The sequence below is a fragment of the Dipodomys ordii genome, unplaced genomic scaffold (genome assembly GCF_000151885.1).
Source record: "Dipodomys ordii isolate 6190 unplaced genomic scaffold, Dord_2.0 Scaffold70, whole genome shotgun sequence".
Classification (NCBI taxonomy): Eukaryota; Metazoa; Chordata; class Mammalia; order Rodentia; family Heteromyidae; genus Dipodomys; species Dipodomys ordii.
The window spans coordinates 773265-796997 of record NW_012267286.1 but is presented as its reverse complement, the minus strand read 5'-3'; the positions used below and the strand labels follow the sequence as shown (position 1 = coordinate 796997).

At 39.9% G+C, this 23733-nt stretch overlaps 1 protein-coding gene across 1 annotated transcript in view; it reads right to left on the bottom strand.

Annotated features, from left to right (window-relative positions):
- Window positions 1-23733, bottom strand: part of Sec24d (SEC24 family member D) — a 103799-nt gene that overhangs the window by 39697 nt on the left and 40369 nt on the right. Inside the window, exons 5-6 of the mRNA XM_013023733.1 lie at window positions 21244-21355; window positions 20600-20727 (exon numbers count right to left, since the gene is read on the bottom strand). Coding sequence (XP_012879187.1) covers window positions 20600-20727; window positions 21244-21355 — 240 coding nt within the window. The remainder of the gene's footprint in view (window positions 1-20599; window positions 20728-21243; window positions 21356-23733) is intronic.

Below are 23733 nucleotides of genomic sequence, written 5' to 3'. Positions count from 1 at the left end.
TTCTGGCTTTTTCTGCTTATGTGGTGCTGAGGAATCGAACCCAGGGCCTCATGCATGCAAGGCAAGCGCTCTACCACTGAGACACCTTCCCAGCCCCGGGTTTATGTTTTTTAAAGTGAACTTTCTTTTTTATTTTTTAAAATTTTTCTGTTGGTCGTATAGCTTGAATTCAGGGCCTGAGTGCTGTCCCTGAGTTCTTCTACCCAATGCCAGTGCCCTACCATTTTGAGACACAGTGCTACTTCCAGTTTTCTGGTTATTAATTGGAGATAAGTGCCTCACGGACTTTCCTGCCTGGGTTGGCTCTGAACCATGATTCTCAGATCTCAGTCTCCTGAGCAAGGATTACAGGCATGAGCCACCAGCATCCGGCATTCAAAGTGAACTTTATTAGTTAATACAGAACACTATTACAACCTAGTCTGGGTGCTGGTGGCTCACATCTGTAACTCTAGCTACTAAGAAAGCTGAGGATTGTGGTTTGAAGCCAGCCCAGGCAGGAAAGTCCCTGAGATTCTTATCTCTAATAAACTACCAAAAAGCCAGAAGTGGAACTGTGGCTCAAGTGATTTGAGTATCAGCCTTGAGGAAGGAAAAAAAGCAGAAAAACAAAAGCTCAGGGGCATCACCTATGTCCTGAGGCCAAGGCTCTGGACCAGTACCAAAAAAATAAAAATAAAAAACTAAAAACAAAGATAATATAGAAGACAGAAGCTCTACCCTTCAGAAGACTTACACAACTTCTAGCAGTTGAAAGCTGAGAGGCAGAGTAGATTTGTAAACATGCCAAGAATCCATGTAACTTTGCATACACTAGCTCATGTATCCATGTATAGTTGTGTATACAAACTTTTGTGTGAAAGATATAAAGTGGCAGTGTTCACTCTCTTTAGCTTGTAATAATGAGAAATGGCCTGAGGAAGGGGGAAAATGATGGAAGGGGTAATACTGACCACGATGCATTATCCTCATAAAGTGGCATATTGAAATGATAACCCATTTCAACCACTATTTAAAGACACTGATACTAAGCAAAAGGAAATAAATGTACATATCACCTGATGTGGAAGAAATAGCTGTATTGTCAAAGCTCATAGAATTCACTAGCTTTATAGACCATGATAAAGACAATTTGCCCCATGAAGGTTAGAATGTATTTGTGACTTTAACTAAGTATCACTATCTCACAATACTGTGAAATCTATATAATCACAATAAAAATATGCTCCAAGATTTAAAAAAAGATAATAAAACATAACAAAAAAATGGTCTGTGGGTAAGAAGGGATGGGAGGAAAAAATGGAGAGAGAGAGGGAAGGGGTGACATTGTCTAAAAAGAAATGAACTCATTAACCTGACTTATGTAACTGTAACCCCTCTGTATATCATTTTAAAATAATAAAAAATAGAAATAAATGGTCTGAGGAAAGCAAAAAAAATACAGATAAAAAAAGAGAGAAAGAGATTCTTAGGAAAATGAAGGGAGATATCAGAAGATCAGAAGCATAAAATGACTGCAGACGTGTCGGGTCAGGGGTCTGTTTTGGAGCAGAGTCCAGCGGTCGAGTCTGCTTGTGGTTTCTGTAAGGACTCCACCTCCGTCCTCCTCAGTTCAGAAGATACCTTCAAAAGCTAAACTATGTTCACTCCAGCCACATCACCTATTCTCATCCTTTTGTTTTCAGAGTTCAAAGACTATGATCAATTCCCTGAGATACTTGAGACCTCAAATAGGATGCAATTATTTCTTACATAAGTCAGTTTCATGGGACAAAATTTGCCTTTGATTCTATTACTATTATTTGCTCAAAGGCAGACCTAAAATTACCATGACTGTCAGCCAGTAATGCCTAAGCCTTCCAACGCTGACATAGTCCAACTTGTAGAACTGAAAATAAATGTCCAGCAACCAGCGGCAGTCAAGTTGCAGTGATATCTAGGTGATTAAGTACACATACAATTTTTTTTCAGTTTTCACTCTTGGAAAGCAGATGATAGATAGGTAAGGAAGGTAATCAGACCATCAATGTGACAGTAAAGAATGTTAAAAGCTTTTTAATTGTTTACATTTTGTTTGGGGGCAACAGGGCAAGGGTTTCTAAACTACACTGCTAATGTTTCTTCTCTCATGCCGAAAACAATCAAGCATTTTTTTCCCTCTCTCTCCAGATGTCTGCTTATCTGCTCGGCAGGACTGTGCAAGAGCTTGTAAACAGCTAAGTTTACTTTGCTTCTGTCTTCAATCTAAGTGAATATAGCATTTAAAAAAAAAAAAAGAACACCCTCGAGTTACTTTCCAAAAGACAACAGCAACAAAAATGCCCTAAGTTGTTTTCTTAATATCCTATTTACTTGAGAAGTATTTTCAGGTTTTAAATGCTTTGTTTAAAAATGGGCTTTAATCTTCAGCCTCTAAAATATCCCTGCCAGCTTTCTTTTCTGGTCTTCTTTTATAAATGGAAGAAGGAAACGATAGAGAAGCTGGCTCCAAGCCCTCAGCTGGCTATTCTTAGTTCTAGCAATTATGGACCATGTCTGAGATAAACTAAGAAGAAAAGTAATTTTGAACCCTATGTTGCTGGATAAACAAGGGAGTGCCATGTGCTAGACTGGCACCAATTCCTATTAAAATGTTTGTTTTCATATTTAATTAATATGACCGGATTGCACAATGGGTTGTGCTGACGACCCTATGAATTCAGACAACATTCCCCCATCAAGCCAATGCACTCCTTCCACACACACTCCTTTCTCAACTACTTCCCTCCACATCTTTATTTTTTTTGCAGTAGTACTGCAACTTGAACTCAGGGCCTGTACACTGTTCCTTAGCTTTTTTTGCTACCGGTTGGTGATCTACAGCTTGAGCCACAGCTCTACTCCCAGCTTTTGCTGGTTAACTGGAGATAGGAGTCTCATGTGTTTGTCTGTCAAGGCTGATTTCAAACCATGATCTTCAGACCCTAGCCTTCTGAGTAGCTAGGATTATAGGTAGGAGCTATTGGCACCCAGCTTCCTATTCAATTTTTTTAAAAACATTTTTTAGTGCAATTCATTATGCATTTTCATACACACACACACACGTGTGTGCGCGCACATGCGCGCGCGCGGTCTCTAACGACTCTATTTACCCCCTTACCCTCTCCTTTTCTCCTCCCATTGTTTTCCCCCAACAATCAGTTCCCCTTTTCCAATCACATTTATTATTATTATTATTAAGGTCTAGGTTCTACATGAGTGAAAACATGAAAATTTTGTCCTGAGTTTATTTCTTCAACATAGTGATCTCCATTCATTTTCCTGTAAAATGTCTCTTTTTAATTCATATAAAACAAGTACCTTGACCATTGCTATTATACATTTTGGACGACAAGCAAAAATACTATCTACCCACTAGCCAAAGGATGCCAATGTTAAAAAAAAAAACAACTCTTGATTATTTCCCATGTTAAAAAGGTACCAATTAGTATCACTTAGCATCTTGATGCTACTCATAAAATTCTGTATATTTTCTTATTTCAACATGCCAGTACCCTGTCAGGTACCACAGGAGCTGGGCACGTGGCCTGTCTGTGTGGTTTGCCAGGCAGTGGAGCAGGAAGACAATGACACAATGCAGGACTGAGAGAACAGAGTGCACATAGACAGAATACTTTCCCATGTATCACTTACTAGGGTTATTTTTAGCTTAGAAAGGCAATGCTAAACTTATCCATATTGGATTTCCAAAACAAAAGCAGATGCTCCAAGAAAATGAAGCATAATATAGGATGACCCATCCCTAAGAATATCATAAAGTTTGCAAGGTATGGGTTTTTGTTTTGACTACTCCATTTTAAAGAAAACTCTAAATATCCAGGTTGGTGAGATGGCTCATGCCTGTGATCCCAGCATCAGGAAAGCAGCAGAAAGATGATCACACGTTCTAGACAAGCCAGGGTGACATGAGAAGATCCTGTCTCAAAAAAGATTCTGAATGCATAAACCTGACTATAGATTTTCTCAGTGGTTAAGTATCAAATCTTGAAGTCAAAACTGTGAAAGTGCTTACTAACATACAACCAGTAGGTGGCGCTGAGCAACCAAAAATTAAAACAAAGCTTTCATGGATTATAAAATACGCAAGATAACTCTGCTCTGTCCAGTTTATGTAACTTTAATAATTGTTAAATTTAACTTACAGCACCTATTATCACAAAACTGAGAAACCTAAACTTTCCTTAAAACAAATCCATCTTTGATTAAGGGTTTAAAAAAATTCTAAAAGTGAAATCAAATAAGAAATGCAAGGCTACTAATGCATACATAAATTTTATAGAAATTAAAGTTTGTCCAGGAACTGGTGGTTCATGCATGTAATCCAAGTTACTTGGGAGGCTGATATCTCAGGTTCAAAACCAGCCCAGGCAGGAAAGTCCATGACACTCTTATCTCCAATTAACTATCCAAAAACTGGAAATAGAGGCCTGGCTCTTAGTAGGAAAATTCAATCTAGCCTTGAGCAAAAAAAGCTCAGGGGGCCTGGGAAGGTGGCTCAGTATCAGAGTGCTTGTCTAGCATGCATGAGGCCCTGAGTTCGATTCCTCAGCACCACATAAGCAGAAAAAGCTGGAGGTGGTGCTGTGGCTCAAAGTGTTAGAGTGCTCGCCTTGAGCTGAAGAGCTGAGGGACAGTGCCCATGCCCAGAGTTCAGGCCCCACAACTGAAAAAAAAAAGTTCAGGGACAATACCAGGTCCTGAATCAAAGTCCCACAAAAAAGAAAAAAAAAAAGAAAGAAAAGAGAGAAAGAAAGAAAGAGAGGAACGAAGGGAGGGAAGGAGAGAGCAAAGAAGAGATAGAGAAAGAAAAAGAGAAGAGAAAGACAGAAAGATAGAAAGAAAAAGAAGAGAGAGAAAGAGAAAGATAGAAGAAGGAAGGAAGAAATTAAAGGATGTGCTAGATCTACTAAAGTAACAGACAGGAATTTATTTTAAAAAGTTTCTTTTCTTCTTTCAACTTTCCTCCCCTTCTCTATGCAGAACAGAGACACTGCTGGGTCAGCCTCCAAGCCACATGGCCACTTGAAGCAAAGGGCACCAGGAGGCTGGGTGGGGGAGGCTGCCCTGAACACTAGCAATGGCGGAGCTACTGAGAGGACACGATGACATCTGCTGAGTCATGCTGTTTGGCAGCACACTGCCATGAGGAGGTGATGGTCTTCCGCAACCATCTATCTCCTGTTGGAGCAGCAAATCCACTCGCCAGTAAACCAGGCTGATATGAGGGTGATAACACTGCCATGTCCCCATCTCTCCTCTCCTACTGTGCATGCTAAAAGTCTCTCTTCCCACTTTTCTCTCTCTGCCTTTTCCTCCCCCCTCTCTTTGAAGACTGGAGGATTTTTAAAGCATACAAATTCTACATTTTCAACACACAATTCTAGCTATTTTTTCCATTACAAGTCTCCAGGTAAGTTAGGCCAGGGTGGCTCATACCTGTAACTCTAATTATTCAAGAAGGGGGAGTGAGAGTCTCTAAGAAAGAAGTCAATAAGCTAGTGTCCTGAAACTGTCTTGCTGCCTGCACATCAGTTATCTTCTACTTTACTAAGTAGAGGAAATATCTCAGCAGAGCTGTAGAAGACAAAGGTTTCCTCATGATCAACCTTCAAGTCAGGTGAGAAGATTTCAAATAAGAAGCTGGGACAAAGGGCACACAGTTGTCCAACTGACTGAGAGCCACAGTCAGTGTCAGACCATGCTCTCCCGCAACGGCAATGGAACCTCCACCACACCATCCCTGAGAGGCTCAGGGGATAGGAGCAGCCCTTGGCTTCTGAAACGTCACACAAGTAAGTAATGTGTAACTTGGATTAACCACAGAATGGAAGCAGACACATGGAAATGGGTATGTGTAAAAGATCATCTACAACCTGTATTGAGCAACCAAAATGGGCCTGCTTGATAAACACCACATGCTTGACATCTCTGGCCATAAAGGAAATACAAACCAAAACAACACTGAGATTCCTTCTTACCCCAGGAAGAATGGTCATCATAAAAAAAAAAATTCAACTGTGAGCATATGGTCAAAAAACATATTCTGATAAGAGGTGTAACAGAACTCAAATGACAGATCATACCTCTTGGGGATATAACTTACCCTCGCGCATTTGAAATGTTTTCTACAAAGTGTCTGCAGGACAGGGAAAGAGAGGAGAGCTATGCAGGTGGTCTGCAATGAAGCTATCATGTAACACACTGGTGAGTAGCCATGCCAGGACATAGCCATTTGGGCTTGCTGGGCCAGTGCCAGGGAAGCAGACAGCCATCTTTTGACTAAGTTCATTTGACTTGAGTACACAGACAAAGTCACTATCAACAGTAAGGTTTTTTAAAAGTTGGACTGAAACAAATGGGAGAGAATGATGGATGGAGTGACACTGATCAAAATGCATTTGCTGGGTGCTGGTGGCTCATGCCTATAATCTTAGCTACTTAGGAAGCTGAGAATCATGATTCAATGCCAAACTGGGTAGAAAAATCCATGAGACTTTTATCCCTATTTAACCTCCAAAACCTGGAAGTGGAGCTATGGTTCAAGTGGTAGAGCACTAGCCTTGAGCAAAACATCTCAAGGAAAGAGCCCAGGCCCCAAGTTCAAGCCCTAGTCACACAGACACAAAAGCATTATACTCATAAACTAACATGCTGAATTGAAACCTCATTGTACAGCTACTTAAAGATAATAAAATAAAAAATCCAACACTATGTTGAAAATGAATTATAAAATTTGTGGGAGGGATGAGAGGGAAAAACTGGGAGGGAGCAAGAGAAGGGATGACATTGTCCAAAAAGAAATGTTCTCTTTACTTGACTTATGTTACTGTGCCCTCTCTGCCACCTATATATTAAAACAATAAAAAAAATTACAAATAAGTAAATTTCATCACTAAGGAGAAAAAACAGATATTTAACAAAAGTTTTAATTAAAAAAATCTAATTTAAAAACATCTAAAATATATTTGTATTTTCGGTATAAATCAGTCATGAATTGCAATGAAAGAAGGTGGTCCATTAACTCACCGTAAGAAAATGGATAAAAATTAGTTAACCCATCTTTTGTATCGTTTTCCTGCCAAAGGAGGAAGTGATACAGGAGAAATTACATGTTTGCAGTATTTAGATGAAAAGTTATATGATCTATAAAGAACCAGAAAGCATGGGGAAGCAGAAACTCAAACCTGGAATCTCATTCCTGTATTACATGCTCACTGCAAGGCCATAGTTTGGCTAAGATGGAGGAAGGTGAGTGACATGCACTTTACTTTATTATTAGGTTTCTTCTATTTTACTTGATTTTTTATTTTACTTGGTCAGTTAATGATGGTCTTATTTCCTCAAATGATAAGGATTCAGATCCTCTCTTTGTACATAGCTCACTCATACACTTCCCTGCACATAGGTATGCATGTAAAAATACTACATACCTGTGCAACACACACACACATCTACCAACACTTACACATGCATAATACTATATACATCTGACAGTGAGATGATATTGAGAAAAACCAACAGAGGGAGAAAATGAAATGTGAAACCTAAGCTAAACCTAGAGAAAAATGTACTGTCGAGGAAATTCCTTAAGCAACTGTTCCTGGAGCCAGCACAGCTGTCTTTAACTGCAATCCTAACAGCAAGGACAATGCATGCCAGTTCCCCTGTGGGCAAGTCTCCATTAGAAACGCATGTGTGGAAAGAAGGTTATTTTCATTGATACAGAACGTGGAAACTTAAGTAAATGGCAGATGGCTGCATGGGGAGATGAAACTCCATGGAAAAGAATGATACTCTGTCTTTTACAGGGAAATGGATTGACCTGGAAAAAAATTATGTTAAGTGAAGTAAGTCAGGCTCAAAGAGGCATACATAGACGTTAGATCTACATTATAAACGTATATGTAAACATATACTGGGTTATGTGCATATATATAAACATGTATATGTGTACAAATGTATTCGCTGAAGTATGGTATATGAAGGGGAAGATTTTAATAGTGAAAGCCCTTTGAGCAACAAACGTACAGGGTAACAAAATGAATACCAGAAAGCAGGAACATGTATTGGAGGGGGGAGCTGAGGTAAGTGCGCAAGGAGTAGGCAAACAGAGCGGGGAAGGGCAAATGAATGCAGTCATAATATTCAATGCACACATGTCAAAATGGAACTAGGAAAATTGAGAGGATGGGTGGGACGGGGAGATATGGTAGAGAATGATCAAAGGGGCGGCACACATCATAATGCATTGCACTCATAAACTGACATCATATTAAATTGAAGGCCCTTTGCACAACTGTTTAAGGATAGTAAACAAATAAATTATTAAAAATGCAGGTTTCAGGCTTGTAAGGGCCTTCCCTATTTATTTGTAACCTTCCTGTCTCAAAGACAGCCTTTATATTGCAGGAAGAATGCCCAATACATGTTTGGACTTAGAACTCTGTGACAAGTCCCACCAAATTACTTGTCCTCAAAGTGCTAGTGGATTTCTACATATAGGTAAGGATAGATAAGTACACTTGAATATTATTATTATTTTTCCTTTTTTGTCTGTCATGGGGCCTGAACTCTGGGCCTGGGCGCTGTCCCTCAGCTCTTCAGCTCAAGGTTAATGCTCTACCACTTGAGCCATAGGACCACTTCTGGCTTTTTTCTTTTTGCTTATGTGGTGCTGAGGAGTCGAACCCAGGGCCTCATGCATGCAAGGCAAGTGCTCTACCACTGAGCCACCTTCCCAGCCCACACTTGAATATTATTTAGCACAACCATTTTCCAGATTTAGTCTTTTAGGCTCTTTTAGCACTCGTACATCCCTGACAATAATCACTTCAAAAGAACGGACACTCCAGGCAAACTTGTGGCAAACATCTCCAGAGATGGTTATAAATGTGAAGCTTAGATAGGCTTTTCTTTTATTCCTACATTCCCTAAATTTTAAAAATAGAATTTAGTTGATTAATTTAAAGTTGTTTACTCGGTGAATATGGGATACTTAGGAAATGCTCACATATCAAACTCCACAATACTTAGCTTTCTCCCAGGAGACACACGTCTGCGGCCCTCACACTGCCTAAACAACCACACAGTGTTGATGAAGCCAGCAGCAGGAAGCAAGGTGAAAACAGTTCTGAGAGATTCCGAAATTCCATGAGGTGCAAGAGATTCCAAAGCTGCTGAGTAAATCTGGCACAATGCTGAGAAGTCCTGCTTACAAAGACATGTCCCTGGTCTTGAAATGTTAAAATGTGGAAATGGAGCTGTGGCTCAAGTGGTAGGCAGAGTGCTAGCCTGGAGTGGAAAAAGCTAAGGCATAGCACCTAGGCCATGAGTTCAAGCCGCAGTACCAGCACCAAAACAAACAACAGAAAATTCAGGTCTTAGAATTAAACAATGGAATGGTAGCTAAAAGGCTCTGAACTAGTCCCTCTGTAGAGGATTCTCTGGAGTTTAGCCTCTGGGTTTATATCACAGATTCCATTCAACCAATTGCCACTTACATTCACTGAAAATTAAAGTATGGCAGAATCTTGTGAGGGGTTTTCATGTGTGTACCAGTCTTAGAACTTAGACTCAGTCAAAGCTTGGGCACTGTCCCTGAGCTTCTTTTGTGAAAGTTAGTTGTCTACCACTTGAGCCACAGACCCACTTTTTACTTTCTCTGATTGGAGATCAGAATCTCACAGACTTCCTTGCCCTAGTTGGCTTCAAACTGACATCCTCAAGAGTAGCTAGGATTATGGGCACGAGCCATAAGCACCTGGCAGTACTGGCCTTTTTTAAAATTCTTGTTTCTTCTAAAGTTATTCTTCATTTAAAATAAAAATGGGAGAGCTACACGAACAATTCTGTGGCTGAGAAAATCAGCTCTGGGTGTTTGGCTTCTGAACTGGAACTTAAAACAGAAATTCTAAGAACCTTTGCTCTGACATATGTGACCATGTCCGTCTGTCTGCTCTCGTTTTATTACACAGTTCTAAAAGCGGACACAGTTTGCAGTTGCCTACTTCCCCACAGCCCTTTCTCACAGAGTTGCAACTAGAGTGACCAAATGCTAGAAGGGACATGGCTCAGTTCCCAATAACTTTATACCACAAAGGTACTTTAAGTGCTGCGTCACCATCCTTTTACTTCTTTGAATTTTTATTCATTTAATTTTTATTGTTATTATACAGGTGATGTACACAGGATTACAGTTTCATGAGTCAGGTAATGAGAACATTTATTTTTTTGGACAATGACATCCCTTCCTTGACTCTCTCCAAGATTTTCCTTCCTATACTGTTTCTATTTTATTTTTCACATTTTTTAGCTAATGGTTTAAAAATATTGCAGTAACAGGGAGGTTATAAACATCTGACATACCATAGTGAAGGCCCCAGATGTAATTAATACACACTAAAAGAGAGTGACAGGCAAGTGCAGCAGGCTCTTGAGGAGAGCGAGCATGAGGGGGGGGGGGGGGGGAGGGGAAGTGGGGGTGAATGGGTGGAGGAGGGCTCCTTTATTCAACTAAGGCCTCTACTATATGCTCTCTCAATGCTTGGTTCTCAATGGTGCCTTCTTTCTCTTCAAGGACTACTAAGCAGGAGCTTAATCTCAAAAGACAAAGAAAATAAAACCAGTTTCAGATAGTCACATTTCAAGATAACTCACAAACTTGCAGTAGTGAAAAATCCCATTGCTGATGCGATAGCCAGCAAGAAAAAAAAAAAAGGAATGCCACTTTCCATGTGGAACCCAATAAAACTCAGGCAAGCACATCTGCAGCTGGTGGAGCTAGAAGATCTTGGCACTGGAATTCTTGCATTCTAGCCACACCACCTGTTAGCTGAATGGTTCTGACAGCCCAGACCTTTATTTTCATCATCTCTCAAAGTAGGATAATGCTTATTTCTCAAGCTACTATCGTCCTAGTGGGGTAGATAACACAAGGTCACTGTGACATAAACCACTGCAATGAGACAGAAGTTTCCTCTTTGATGTACTAAACTGAAGTTACCAATTCTACCAGAATGACATTAACTCATCCAAGCAAGACTAGCTGAAAGCCACAGGCATGCCCAGCCATTCCAGGATGAAGGCTGGCAGTGGCTTTCGCCATGACAGTCTTTTCATTTTACGTTAACTTTATTGATCAAATTTTTGACATCTATTCCTCTGTCTTCCCAACAGGTTTTCTTCATACTTAGTCTATTTTAATGTGAACCCTCATGAAGAGTAAAGAATGGAAATGGTAGTGAATAGAACAATTTGTTTTCTTTATTAAGACATTTTAGGTAAAAGTCTGAGCCAAACAAAACTCCTGAGAATGAAGCTATCCTAATTACAGCCTTCTTCACATTGGAAATTTTATATGTAAATTCATATGCAAATCACCTATAAATCCTTGCCAAAGAATAACTAGCTTGGTGGGGAGCTTGTGGCTCAAACCTGCCATCCTAGCTGTGCAGGAGGCTGAGATCTGGAGAACTACAGTTCAAGGACAGAATGAACAGGAAAATCCACTAGATTCCACTTCAAAAAAAAAAAGCTGGGCTGGAGACAAGGCTCATGCAGCAGAGCACCAGCCAAGAAAGCACAAAGCCCTGATTTAAAACTGCAGTTTCCTTTCACTTCCCTGAAGTCCAGTTCAGTTTCTAACACAAAGTATGTAGGAATTCACAATCAGGTAAAAAATTATAGCTTTGGATAAGAGTTTACCACTACCAATTCAATGTTGCTGTGATTATTATATCCATCCATTTCTAAAAAAACACACAGGTATTCCCAAGTCTAGCTGAAGATGGAGTAAAAGCTTTGACCATCTGGTTTACACATGCTATCATTAAATGTAGATATCACCGCATGTGTGCATTTGTATGAAGTATAAAGCTTTCCTATGTCAGAGGGAGAAAAATGCACCATTAAGTTAGTTACACTCTTCAATCCTTTTGTACTCGAAATCCACCTGATCCTACTTGAATTTCTCCCTTCTTAAAATACAGCCTCCAAAATAAAAATGCAACTTAATGAAAAAAAAAAGAACAGCATCATCACTATCTCTTTAACTTCTGGAGTTAATTATATTAAATGTGGGAATGGATTCCACTTCAAACATTTAAGGATTAAAATTTATACAAGAAGAAGGATTGGTTAAACACAGATGACACAAGTCTGCCCTTGGAAGCAGCTCACACCCCATGGCAAGTGCTCACTGAGGACATTCTCCTGCGATTACTGCTCAGGAAAGTTTATATTTATAGCTCGTTGCTAACACAATGGCAATACTTAGAAAGGATCTGTCAAAACAGTGGAACAAACTTTGAAAAAGTGCACTAAATAAATTATTTTAGTAGATACCAAATCAGGATATTCTTCAGTAAGGTTTGGCAGGGAACGGGGGGTGGGGGGTTGAATGCAGGGCCTGGTACTCTGCCATGGCTTTTAACACAAGGTTGGTACTCTACCACTTGAGCCACATCTCAACTGCTAGCTTTTTGCTGACTAGATGGAAATTAAGAGTCTTTTAGATTTGCCAAGGCTGGCTTTGAACCTTGATTTTTAGATTTCAATCTCCTGAGTAGTTAGGAGCCATCAGTGCCCAGCTAGAAAGTTTTTCTGTTGTTGTTGTTGTTGTTTTTAATGCTACAATGAAGACTATAATATTAGTCAGATAAGGACTCAAAGCTGAACATTTTACTAATATGAAAAGAAACAAGTCATTTAAGGTCATTCATGAGAACAGTATCCATGAAATTCATTTGCCTTTGAGAGACACTTTAAAACATTACCTTGAGTATATTATGAATACTTAAATCCAGTCATCCTTTTATTTTCTATTACTTGTTTCATTTTTATTTCTAATTTAAGTGATTAGATAAACATTTGAACCATTTATTGACATGTGGATGATTCAATGTGATATAGAGACCAGAATTCTGTTTTTACACATGTGAGGTTTGTGAGTTTTCTGAGGTGCCCCAGGAAAAATGTGAGCAAGGCCCAGAGGGCTGCAAATTTAGAGGTGATGGGAAGCAGAGCTGATTAAAGATTAAAGTGAAGAACTCTGAAAGCAGACCACCTGGATCTGGATTCTAGCTCTACCATGTAGCTGCTGACCCCAACAAGCTGACAAACTCTGAACCTCAGTTTCTTTTTCTTCTTTTTAAGCTTTTACTCAACTTTGTCCTCAGAGCCAACCTGCTTGAGTTAACAAACCCCCATCATTGCCAACCATTGTAGGAATCATAGTCCTTCCGTGTACCAAAAACTCACATGCAACAGTGAACACTGGATTGCAAAAGAGGACTTACTGTTTGCACCTATCTGTGAGGCTTTGTTAAAATGCACCTCAGTTTCTTTGTATCTAAAATGGCGATAAGAGGCTGAACATAATTAAAATAATAATAAGAAGAAAACCTTAATTATACTCTGGCAAATTAATGTAATAGTGTAATGTATCTACAGGTTTATATCTAGTTAAGTATGTCAGTACTTAAGGGTTTTTTTGTTTTTGTTTTAAAGTATGCCCTTGGGGAACTTCTTCCTGGTGCTGTTATATGTGTTTCACTCTCCTTGACTTTTCTAAGTCTATTTCAACAATGAAAAGTGAAAGTATGTCTTTAAGCAGAGAAAGTCTTTGTTCAAGGAGATCCTGCCATAAAACAGATAATGATGCTTCTTTTTTCCTATCCTGGGACTTGAACTCAGGGCCCAGGAACTGCCCCTGAGATTTTTGCTCAAGGCTAGCCCTCCACCACTTGAGCCCAGTTCTATTTCTTTGGTGGTTAATTGTGGTAAGAGTCTCACAGAATTTCCTGCCTGGGCTGGTTTTGAACCACAATCCTCAGATCTCAGCCTCCTGAGTAGCTAGATTACAGGTGCAGCAACAACCAGTAACACTTCTTAAACACAGTATGTTCAGAGTAATTCTACTCTTGAAGTTCCAAGAAAAAAGGAAGCACTTTCTGTAGAAATGGTCTGAATAAAGAGCTCTGTCACAATGCATATAACTGGTCAGGAGTTAGGCTTTAGAAACAGCAAGTGTGTTAAGCCTGGCACTAGTAGCTCACACTGGTAGCTCATTTCTTAGGAGGCTGAGACCTATAGGATCACAGATCGTAGCCCACCATGTACAGAAATGTCCATCAGACTTCATTTCCAATTAACCAACAAAATACTGCATTAGAGGCATGGCTCAAGTGCTAGAGCTTCAATTGTGAGCAAACGAGCCAAGCAAGAGCTCAAGGTCATCCTGAGTTCAAGGGCTGGTGAACAGCACGTTGCTTCCTCAAGTAGAGTTTCTCCCTAAGTCAGTTTTGAAAATAAGTTATCGGTCTAACCTCACCTGTTTATTACTTCGGAAAGCACAAAGACTTTAATGCAATGTAAGTTTTCACAAAAGGAGAATTTTAGGCTAAAGAAGAGGTGGTATTTGTTTAAAATAAAACTTTAGGTAACAAGAAATATACGTAAGTGTGTATGCATACGGATATGCATATAGAATGCATATCCACACTTTGGGAAAGGCTTTTGTCTCCCAGCACTGGTGGCTCATGCCTATAATGCTAGTTACTCAGGAGGCTGAGATTTGAGGATTGCAGTTCAAAGGCAGCCTGGGAAAAGTCCCCATAAGACTCTTATAGCCAATAAACTACTCAAAAAAGCCTGAAGAAGTGCTGTGGCTCAAGGAGTAGAGCGCTCACCTTGAGCTCACAAAGGCTCAGGGACAGTGCTTAGGTCCTAAGTTCAAGCCTCAGGACCATCAAAGACATACATACATACACACATACATACATACATATGTATGTATGCATACATACATAAATGTACATACATACATAAACAAAAGCTTTTGTCAACAAACAAAACTTAAAAATGAGATTTTCGGGAATAGATTAACCAAATAATTTCATTGTTAATACTAACTTATATCAAGAAGACTTAAGAGTCTATTTTCAGACGTGAGCAGTCACTAAGTGTTTGGTTCTCTTCTCTGTATATTTGACTCAGGTCATAAGTAGGGGAGGGAAGAGAGATTTTATTTGTGTCTACTTGAAAACTTGGCAAATTCACTGCCATGTGCAAGGTTTGTCCTACAAGAACACTATTCTGGGGCATTAGTCCTACATAGCAACAATTCTAATACACAACAAAAATTCCCTGCCCAGGATATTTTGTTATTTTATATAAGCTTCAGCTTTCTCTGAAGATACAATGATTATCTCCTCTTGATTATGAAAGTTAACAGAGGACTACAAAACCATGCAGACAGCATAGGAGCCACGTGAAGTAAGAAAGACATTTGTAGCCACTCTCTCCAGAGAGAAGCTGTGCTCACTGCCTGTCCAGACCACTAGTGAGGGTGACTGCCCCCAAATCCAGGATATTCATAATAATGGCTGCCCCCTTCCAGACTCATTTACCATACGGCAGTGATTTCCTCCACTTATTATTCATACAATGAATGCTACTATGTTCTCATATCTGTGGACATCTCAAAAGCTCGACACAGATGCCTATAACAATGGCACTCTTATTACTAAATTAGGCTTATTTGTTTTTTATTTTTATTTTTGGGCCAGTACTGGGATTTGAAGTCGGGGCCTCAGGCTCGTGCTTGGCATTTTTTTTTTTCTGCTCAAGGCTGGTGCTCTACCACTTGAGCCACACCTCTACTTCTGGCTGTTTGCTGATTAATTAGACATAAGAATCTCATGGATTTGTCTGCCTGGGCTGGCTTTAATTGTGATCCTCAGATCTCAGCCTCCTTAGTAGCTGGGATTACAGGTGTGAGCCATGGGTGCCCAGTCCTTCACAGCTGTTTTAAAGAATGGGGCCTATTCTGTACACAGAAGCACTGAGTGAGCACTAGACAAATGAACTTGAAGAAGACAGTGTAGAACAATGCATAAACTGTATCTTCATTTATATAGCTATTGTTATGCTTTGGCCACTGTTTTATTTCTAATGGGTATCACTAAAATCAGGGAAGAGATGTCTGAAAATGGGAAAGGGCAAAGGTAGGAATGAAATATAGCTCGATTAGACTCTGAGTTCAAATCTTAGCACCACCAAAAAATTACATATATGTGTGTGTGTGTATGTAAAACAGTGTGTGTGTATATATATATTCACATATACATGTAGTATGTATGTATACATTTATGTCTCTATACACATGTGTGTATATATACTTATATACGTGCATACATTTCTGCTTATATACGCATACCCATAGGTATAAAAATCATATATATGCAGAAATGTATGCACATATACAAGTATATATATATAATAGGAAAAGACCTATTTTTCATTGTATATTTTCCATCTTTCAAATTTTTTATACTTTACCTGTTTCTTACTTATGTGAAAATAATGACTCTAAAAAGTAATGAGGGGCTGGGAAGGTGGCTTAGTGGTAGAGTGCTTGCCTTGCATGCATGAGGCCCTGGGTTCAATTCCTCAGCACCACATAAGCAGAAAAAGCCGGAAATGGCACTGTGGCCCAAGTGGTAGAATGCTAGCCTTGAGTTGAAGAGCTGAGGGACAGCACCCAGGCCCAGAGTTTAAGTCCCACAACCGGCAAAAATAAATAAATAAATAAAAATAAAAAGTAATGTATAATATTATATATCAGTATACATTACAGAAACAAATAATGCTAACTCAAGAGAGAGGAAGACAAGTCCTGGAAAGGCTAGGGTTGTTCATAGTTGCTTTACTCACAGTAGCCAAAAGGTGAAAACAAAGCCCGGCTATCCATCATGAAAGACTATGTAAGTGACACATCGTTACAATGAAATAGTATTCCCAATAATAAACAGATCACTGGTGCATAATGTTTTTGACACATGCAGAGCAAAGAAAAGTTACCATGAAGTTATAAAAAAAAAAGTTACCATGACAAGAGTGCATACTCTACCACCCTACTTATTCCTGCTGAAATAATCAAATCTGTGTGGAAAACAATTAAAACACTGTACTGAGACGGGCAAAGGAACAGGGGTCAGGAAAAACAGCAGTCTATGGTTTGGAGGGAGCCCTTGATTTTAGTGTGTCTTGTGCAGTGTATCAGCACAGAACAGTGTCATCTGCAGGGACATGAGAGCAAGTTGGCTAGTAGCGTTGTGCTGCTGTGTCTGTTTGATTTATAGAGTCCTATTAAGTGTAATTCTTCAGAACATCAAATGTGGATAGGAGGAACCGTGGGAGAGGGAACAAACTGTGTCGCACTTCTGGAGTTTACCACCCAGACTAGCGTTGCGTACCCTGACTGCTGGCATCTGGCTCCTGCCTGCATTCCTAACTCCTGGCATTTAATAATGACTGTCCCTCTTCAGTACTATTTATTTGTTTCAGAAATAACTGTGTTTGGGAAAATACAAAAAATAAAGGGAAGAATACTTAAACACTGGTCAGGAATACTAGTGTTGACATTCTGGTATATGACATTCCAGGTGTGTCTTTATGTATACATGTAATTTGTTTTTGAATCAAAAGTGATGTCATCCTCTGTCTGACACAACCAGCCTACTGGTGTCCTGACTACCCCTCCTATCATTAAATCCCCTGGAATCTTGTCAGTTTGTTTTGTTTTGCTTTGTTTTTAGTAGTAGGGCTTGAATTTAGGGTCTGCGTGCTGTCCCTGAGCTCTTTTGCTCAAGGCTAGCACTATAACTGAGCTACAGCTCCATTTCCAGCTTTTTTAGTATTTAATTGGAGATAAGAGTCTCATGGTCTTTCATGCAATCCTCAGATCTCAGCCTCCTGAGTTAGGATTACAGGTGTGAGCTACCAGCACCTGGCTTGAAATATTGTATTTTAAAAAATAAAATTAAAACAGCAATTGGCAAGGAAAGTGAGGCTGTGAGGTATGGAATGCCCAGGAAGGAGTGTGAGTTGACTATTTAGAGTAACTATGAGGTTCTAGATTTTGGTATGAGTTTAGGTTACAAAGGAATTTGTCAGGGAATAAGACATGTACATTTTATATGTAAGGCCTGGGTTCACTACACACACACACACACACACACACACATGATTTGTTTTGGTATCAATACAGAGTGGGGCTTGAATTCAGGGCCTAGGTGTTGTCCCTTAGCCAGCTAGCACTGGCTTCAAACTTCAATTTCAGATCTCAGCCATCTGAGTAACTAGGATTACAGGTGTGAGCCACAGTGCCCAGCCAGTTATCTGTACCTATATCTATAACTATATATGTTTTGTGAATAAATTCTGCCTCAAAGGGAAATAGAAATCTCTATGGAAACTAAGCAAATACTGAACATTAGTTAATGATGTGTTTGCTAGACTTGCTAGCGGGAACTGCTATCTGCAACTTACCTGAAATGAATGCAGACTGCAAAAGAGTAGCCATGTGATAGAACAGTGTATCTGGGCATTAACTTCAGTGTGGAAGAAACAAGTGTTCACTAGGAAATGTCTTTCAAAGCTTCTGTCTGAAATATCTTAAAATGTTGAAAATATCCTCTAAAACACACATGGGCATTGCATGCAGCAGATCTCTATCAGTGCGTATCAGTCTACTTCATCCTCATTAAATGTTTGTGATTTTAAAAAATTGAAAGAAGAGTTCATAGGCATTGGGTTAAGTTTAAAATCAAAAAGGTAAGTATCAACTAAATACAGTTCTTGATCTTGAGATAGCTTGAGGCCTTGTACAAGCTGTTCCCTTGACTCCCCAAAGAAGAGAGGCAGCATTCCCTCTGCTCATAAAGAGATAAGAGAGGGCTGGTAAGGTGGCTTAGTGGTAACAGTACTTGCCTAGCATGCATGAAGCCCTGGGTTCCATTCTTCAGTACCATATAAGCAGAAAAAGCCAGAAGTGGTGCTGTGGCTCAAGTGGTAGAGTACTATCCTTGAGCAAAAGCAGCTCAGGAATAGTGCCCAGGTCCAAAAAGAGAGAGAGAGAGAAGACCCCACACACAGTATGAAAGCTGCCATCTTTCCCTTCTGTCTTCCCTCCCTCTGTCAACGTAAAGTAGACCCCAGTACCAGCCCCCTCCCTGCACTTTGCTTTCCCTCCCACATCAGCCTAGAAAAGGGGTCAGGCCTGCTTTATCCTGGGGGTGCTTGGCCTCCTCCTCTGCATCTAGAATAGACTTCCTCATAGGATCAGTAGGTACAGGGCCAAGGGTCAGGTTGGGAGGGGAGCCACTGGGGCTTTGGCCTGAGTGTAGGGGAAGCATGGGTGGTTCGGCCTAGCAGATGGGAACATGCAGTGGGTGACAGTGAAAGCCCAGGCTGGAAGTGAAGCCTTTCTTCATTTCCAGTTTGGCTTCTCTGCTACCATATCTGTGTCTCTGTGTGGATGAGTATCCATCTCTCAGGACCATTAGGAAAGGCACGGCAGCACTGGAAGTAGGCTGTACCTGGAAGGTATGCTCACGGCAGATTTAAAATGGTGGCGCCCATCTTTCCAAAGTCAACTATATGCAGATTTATCTATCTTGTGTTTCTTTTATTTCATCTGTGAATAATAGAAACATAGTTCTCAAAGTTCTGAGGGCTGGGAACTCCAGGATGAAAGAGTTAGCAGACTCAGTGTTTTCTCATTGTTGACTCTGGTACTAAGATGGCATCTTACTGCAGCACCCTCTGGAGAAGACAAACATGGTATCCTCTAGAGTGGACAGGACGGAGGGATGGAAGAAACTAGGTCATCCACCTCATGTCCCTCACATCCAATTTATCAGCACTCTGACCCAGTTGGGATTACAGGCATGCACTACAATCCCATTTACTCAGGAGGCAGAGGCAGGAAGGATCTCAAGTTCAATGCCAGCCTTAGAAAAGTTAGGAAGACCTTAAAAACAAAATATAAAAAAAGGGCTGGGGGGGGTGGGGTGGCGGGTAGGACAAAACTGAAGTGCTAGAGTACTTGCCTAGTGTTAACTAAGGCCCTGGTTCAATCCCTAATATCTCTCCTTTTCCCTCTCCCCACCCCACTTTCTCTCTCACTGTACACACACACACACACACACACACACACACATACACACACACACACACACACCCCTAGGGCAAAAAGGCTTCACCACAGATCATGTGTTTGATGCTACAGGACCTGCTGAAGTTTCTGTATATCTGCATCATTACAACAGATCACAAATTGACTCAGTTCATCCATGACTGGTGGACAAGATGCCAAAGAACATAATTTAGGAGATTTATGCTGCTCCAGTGAATTGGATGACCAGATGTTTTTGCATAATATAACCACCTTCCAACTTCCTGTTCCTAATACCAAATAACTGTATAAGAAATAAAGATGAGGGCTGGGAAGGTGGCTCAGTGGTAGAGCAATTGCCTTGCATGCCTGAGGCCATGGGTTCGATTCCTCAGCACCACATAAGCAAAAAGAAAAAAGCCGGAAGTGGCGCTGTGGCTCAAGTGGTAGAGTGCTAGCCTTGAGCTGAAGAGCTGAGGGACAGCACCCAGGCTGAGTTCAGGCCCCATGACTGGACCCAAAAAAGAAAAAAAAAAAAGAAATAAAGATGAGAAAAGAATTTTGGAGTCTGCACACGATTGTATCTGTGCCATGCAGTCATACCTCATTGGATGGAATGGTGGCAAAGGGTTTGATGACAGCTGCTAGTGGAATCTGAGCCTGCTTTGCCATGTCTGATGTGCACGGGAAACAGTATGTGGTACACCGGATGTAGCGAGGACTAGCATTTCCTGGAACATTCAAAGAGACATACGCAGAACTTGATTAGAAACAAACTTTCCCTGAGACATGTACATATTTACAAAGGTAGACAATGACATGTTTTATGTATGAACCTGTAAAAATCTTCCATCTGTATTTTAGGGACACTGTTCATTTCTTATAAGACACTGAGTCCTACTAAAGATATAACATAGATGTTTCAATTACTATGATTATTTTTCAGTAAATTGGGTCTTAATGTACGTACGCTAGACAGGTATTTAGATTTAATAAAAGATGTCAAACAATGAGGCAAAAAAAAAACAGGAATGCGTAAAACCTTTGGGTGACAATCACCTCGATCAATACCTCTGCACATGGCAAGGGTACAAGAGTAAGTAACTACATACCACTTCTGAAGTGAAGCCTTGTCAAACATGACCTTACTCTGACCATGTTCTGTCTAGACTTGCCAACTAAAGTGACAATTCTACATGTACAACTAACATATACTAATGGGAATCCTAAAGAAAATAGAGAAATACCTTGGTCTTGTATCACACAATCTGTAGTGACTATCGGAGGGACCTGGCCTCTGATGTTGGTGGTATAAACTTGTCCCCCTCTGGTGGCTCTGTCATCCTCAATCACCTGGATCTGGGAAATAGAACACCAAGAGCAAGTTAAAAGTAAGTGAAGACTCATGTCAACACTCAAAGAGGATGAATACCAGCTGCTCATGTTTCTTCTTGATTCTTTCACACCTCCTTCCTTCACACACAGAGATAACACACATGTGCATACACAACATACACATAACACACACACATACTTCCTTTCATATAAAATTCTCTTTTCTGGGGCTGGGAAGGTGGCTCAGTGGTAGAGTGCTTACCTTGCATGCATGAAACCCTGGGTTTGATTCCATAAGCAGAAAAAGCTGTATGTGGCGTTGTGGCTCAAGTGGAAGAGTGCTAGTCTTGAGCTGAGGAGCTCAGGCCCAGTGCCCGGGCCCAGAGTTCAGGCCCCACAACGAACAGAAAAAAAAATCTCTTTTCTTGGCTTTTTGAGTTGAGTTTGACTGGGATTCAAACTCAGTACCTGCTGCTTTTCACTAATTGGCTAGGTCTCTACCATCTGAACCATGCCTCCAACCCCAATATCAGATTCTCAGTGAGACAGACCTACCAGGTCTTCTTCAGCTCCATGTTTGTTTACTTCCAAATTTTAGATCACTAGTTTCCCAGTTGTTTTCTCTCATTCTCAGAGCTCTGATCCTTACCCTTTGAAGAACATTTTCTCCAGTTTACTATTGGGCCTAGAGGTAAGCATTTAAAAAATATTCTGGGAGCTAGGGATATAGCTCAGTAGGAGAGTATTTGCCTAGCATGTGCAAGGCTCTGAGTTCTATCCCTAGTATTGTGATAGATAAAATAATAATAATAATAATAATAAATACAACAAATAAGTAAATGAATTTTTAAAATTCATAGTAAAGGAAATTAAAACAAGCTTTTAAAAAGATATTTTAATAAAAATAAATCGTTAGAGGACTAAAAAAAAATTCAGAAGGGATTATCTACAATACATGACCTAAAGAAGCCTTTATTTTTCTCTTCCAGATTTCTCCTGATCTTCAATTTGCCTTTCGGGTCTTCCTCACTTGAAAGACAAGAACAGTATAGTTTCCCAAGAAGATTTCTGCCTGATGCATAGAAATTAATGGGAGCCAAAGTCCCCAGTTAGAAACATGTCTTTGTACTATAAATATGTATTGACAAAGAGGGCTTAAAAAACTGTTGTAACTGAAAATTATGAACAGAAGGTAGTATGGATAAGAAGAAAAGGGCCAGGTACTGGTGGCTCATGCCTATAATCCGAGTTACTCAGATGGCTGAGATCTGAGGATCATGATTCAAAGCCAGTCTAGGCAGGAAAAGTCTGTGAGACTCTTAATTCCAATAAACCACTCAGAAAACCGAAAGTGGTACTGTGGCTCAAGTGGCAGACGCTAACCTTGAGCTAAAGAGCTGAGGGATAGTGCCCAGGCCCAGAGTTCAAGACACACAACTGCCAAATAAAAAAAGTAGAATAAAAGAAGAAAGTCTAATAATTACCTTGCTTGTTACTTTCTCCCTCTCCTCATTTCTTTCATCAGAAAAGAGAAAAGGAAGAAAAGGAGAAAAGAAAATCAAAACAAAGCAAACAAAAATATGAAAGAGGAAGAAGGCAAAAGGGAAAGGAGAAGTATGAGGGGACAAGAACAATGTCCAGAGAAGAATAAAAAGATGGGAAGATTTTGATATTCATAAAGAAACTATCTTTCACCAAATCCTAAAATGTATCTTCTGCCTTTTCCGTCCATCCCATCCAATCCAGACATAACTGAACTTTACTGGTTTCTCAAAATGTTTGCAACACATGCAGACTGGCTTTAAATATATATTTTTTTCTGTCTGCCAAAATTCACAGAACTTGAATGATTATTAAATTAAGGATATAGGAAGTGTGCCAAATATCACTACAGCAAGACAAAAAGTTACCACAGGCCAACTAAGAGGTGGCAGGAAAATCAAAACACTATAATTACATTCTATATTTTGACTAGAAGATTCATCAGCTTGATTCAAAATCAGTGAAGGCTTTATATTAATGTCTATTACAATCATTTCAACCAACAAAACTACCTCAAATATCTGAGGTAAAAGCCATGGTTTTCAGAGATATGCCTAACATATTGAAGTCGTAGATTCAATAGTTGGTCTTCTAAAAAGTTTGTTTGACATGCTGGGCACTGTTGGCTTACCCCTGTAATCCTAGCTACTCAGGAGACTAAGATCTGAAGATTGCAATCTAAATCTTCCAGGGAAGACAAATTTGAGAGGCTCTTATCTCCAATTAAACACTTTATAAAAAGTCAGAAGTATAGGTGTGGCTCAAGTGGTAGAGTAGGGTGCCAGCCCTGAAGGGAAAATTAAGTGAGAGTAGAAAGCTGAGTTCAAGCTCCAGTAACAGCACACAAATACACACACACA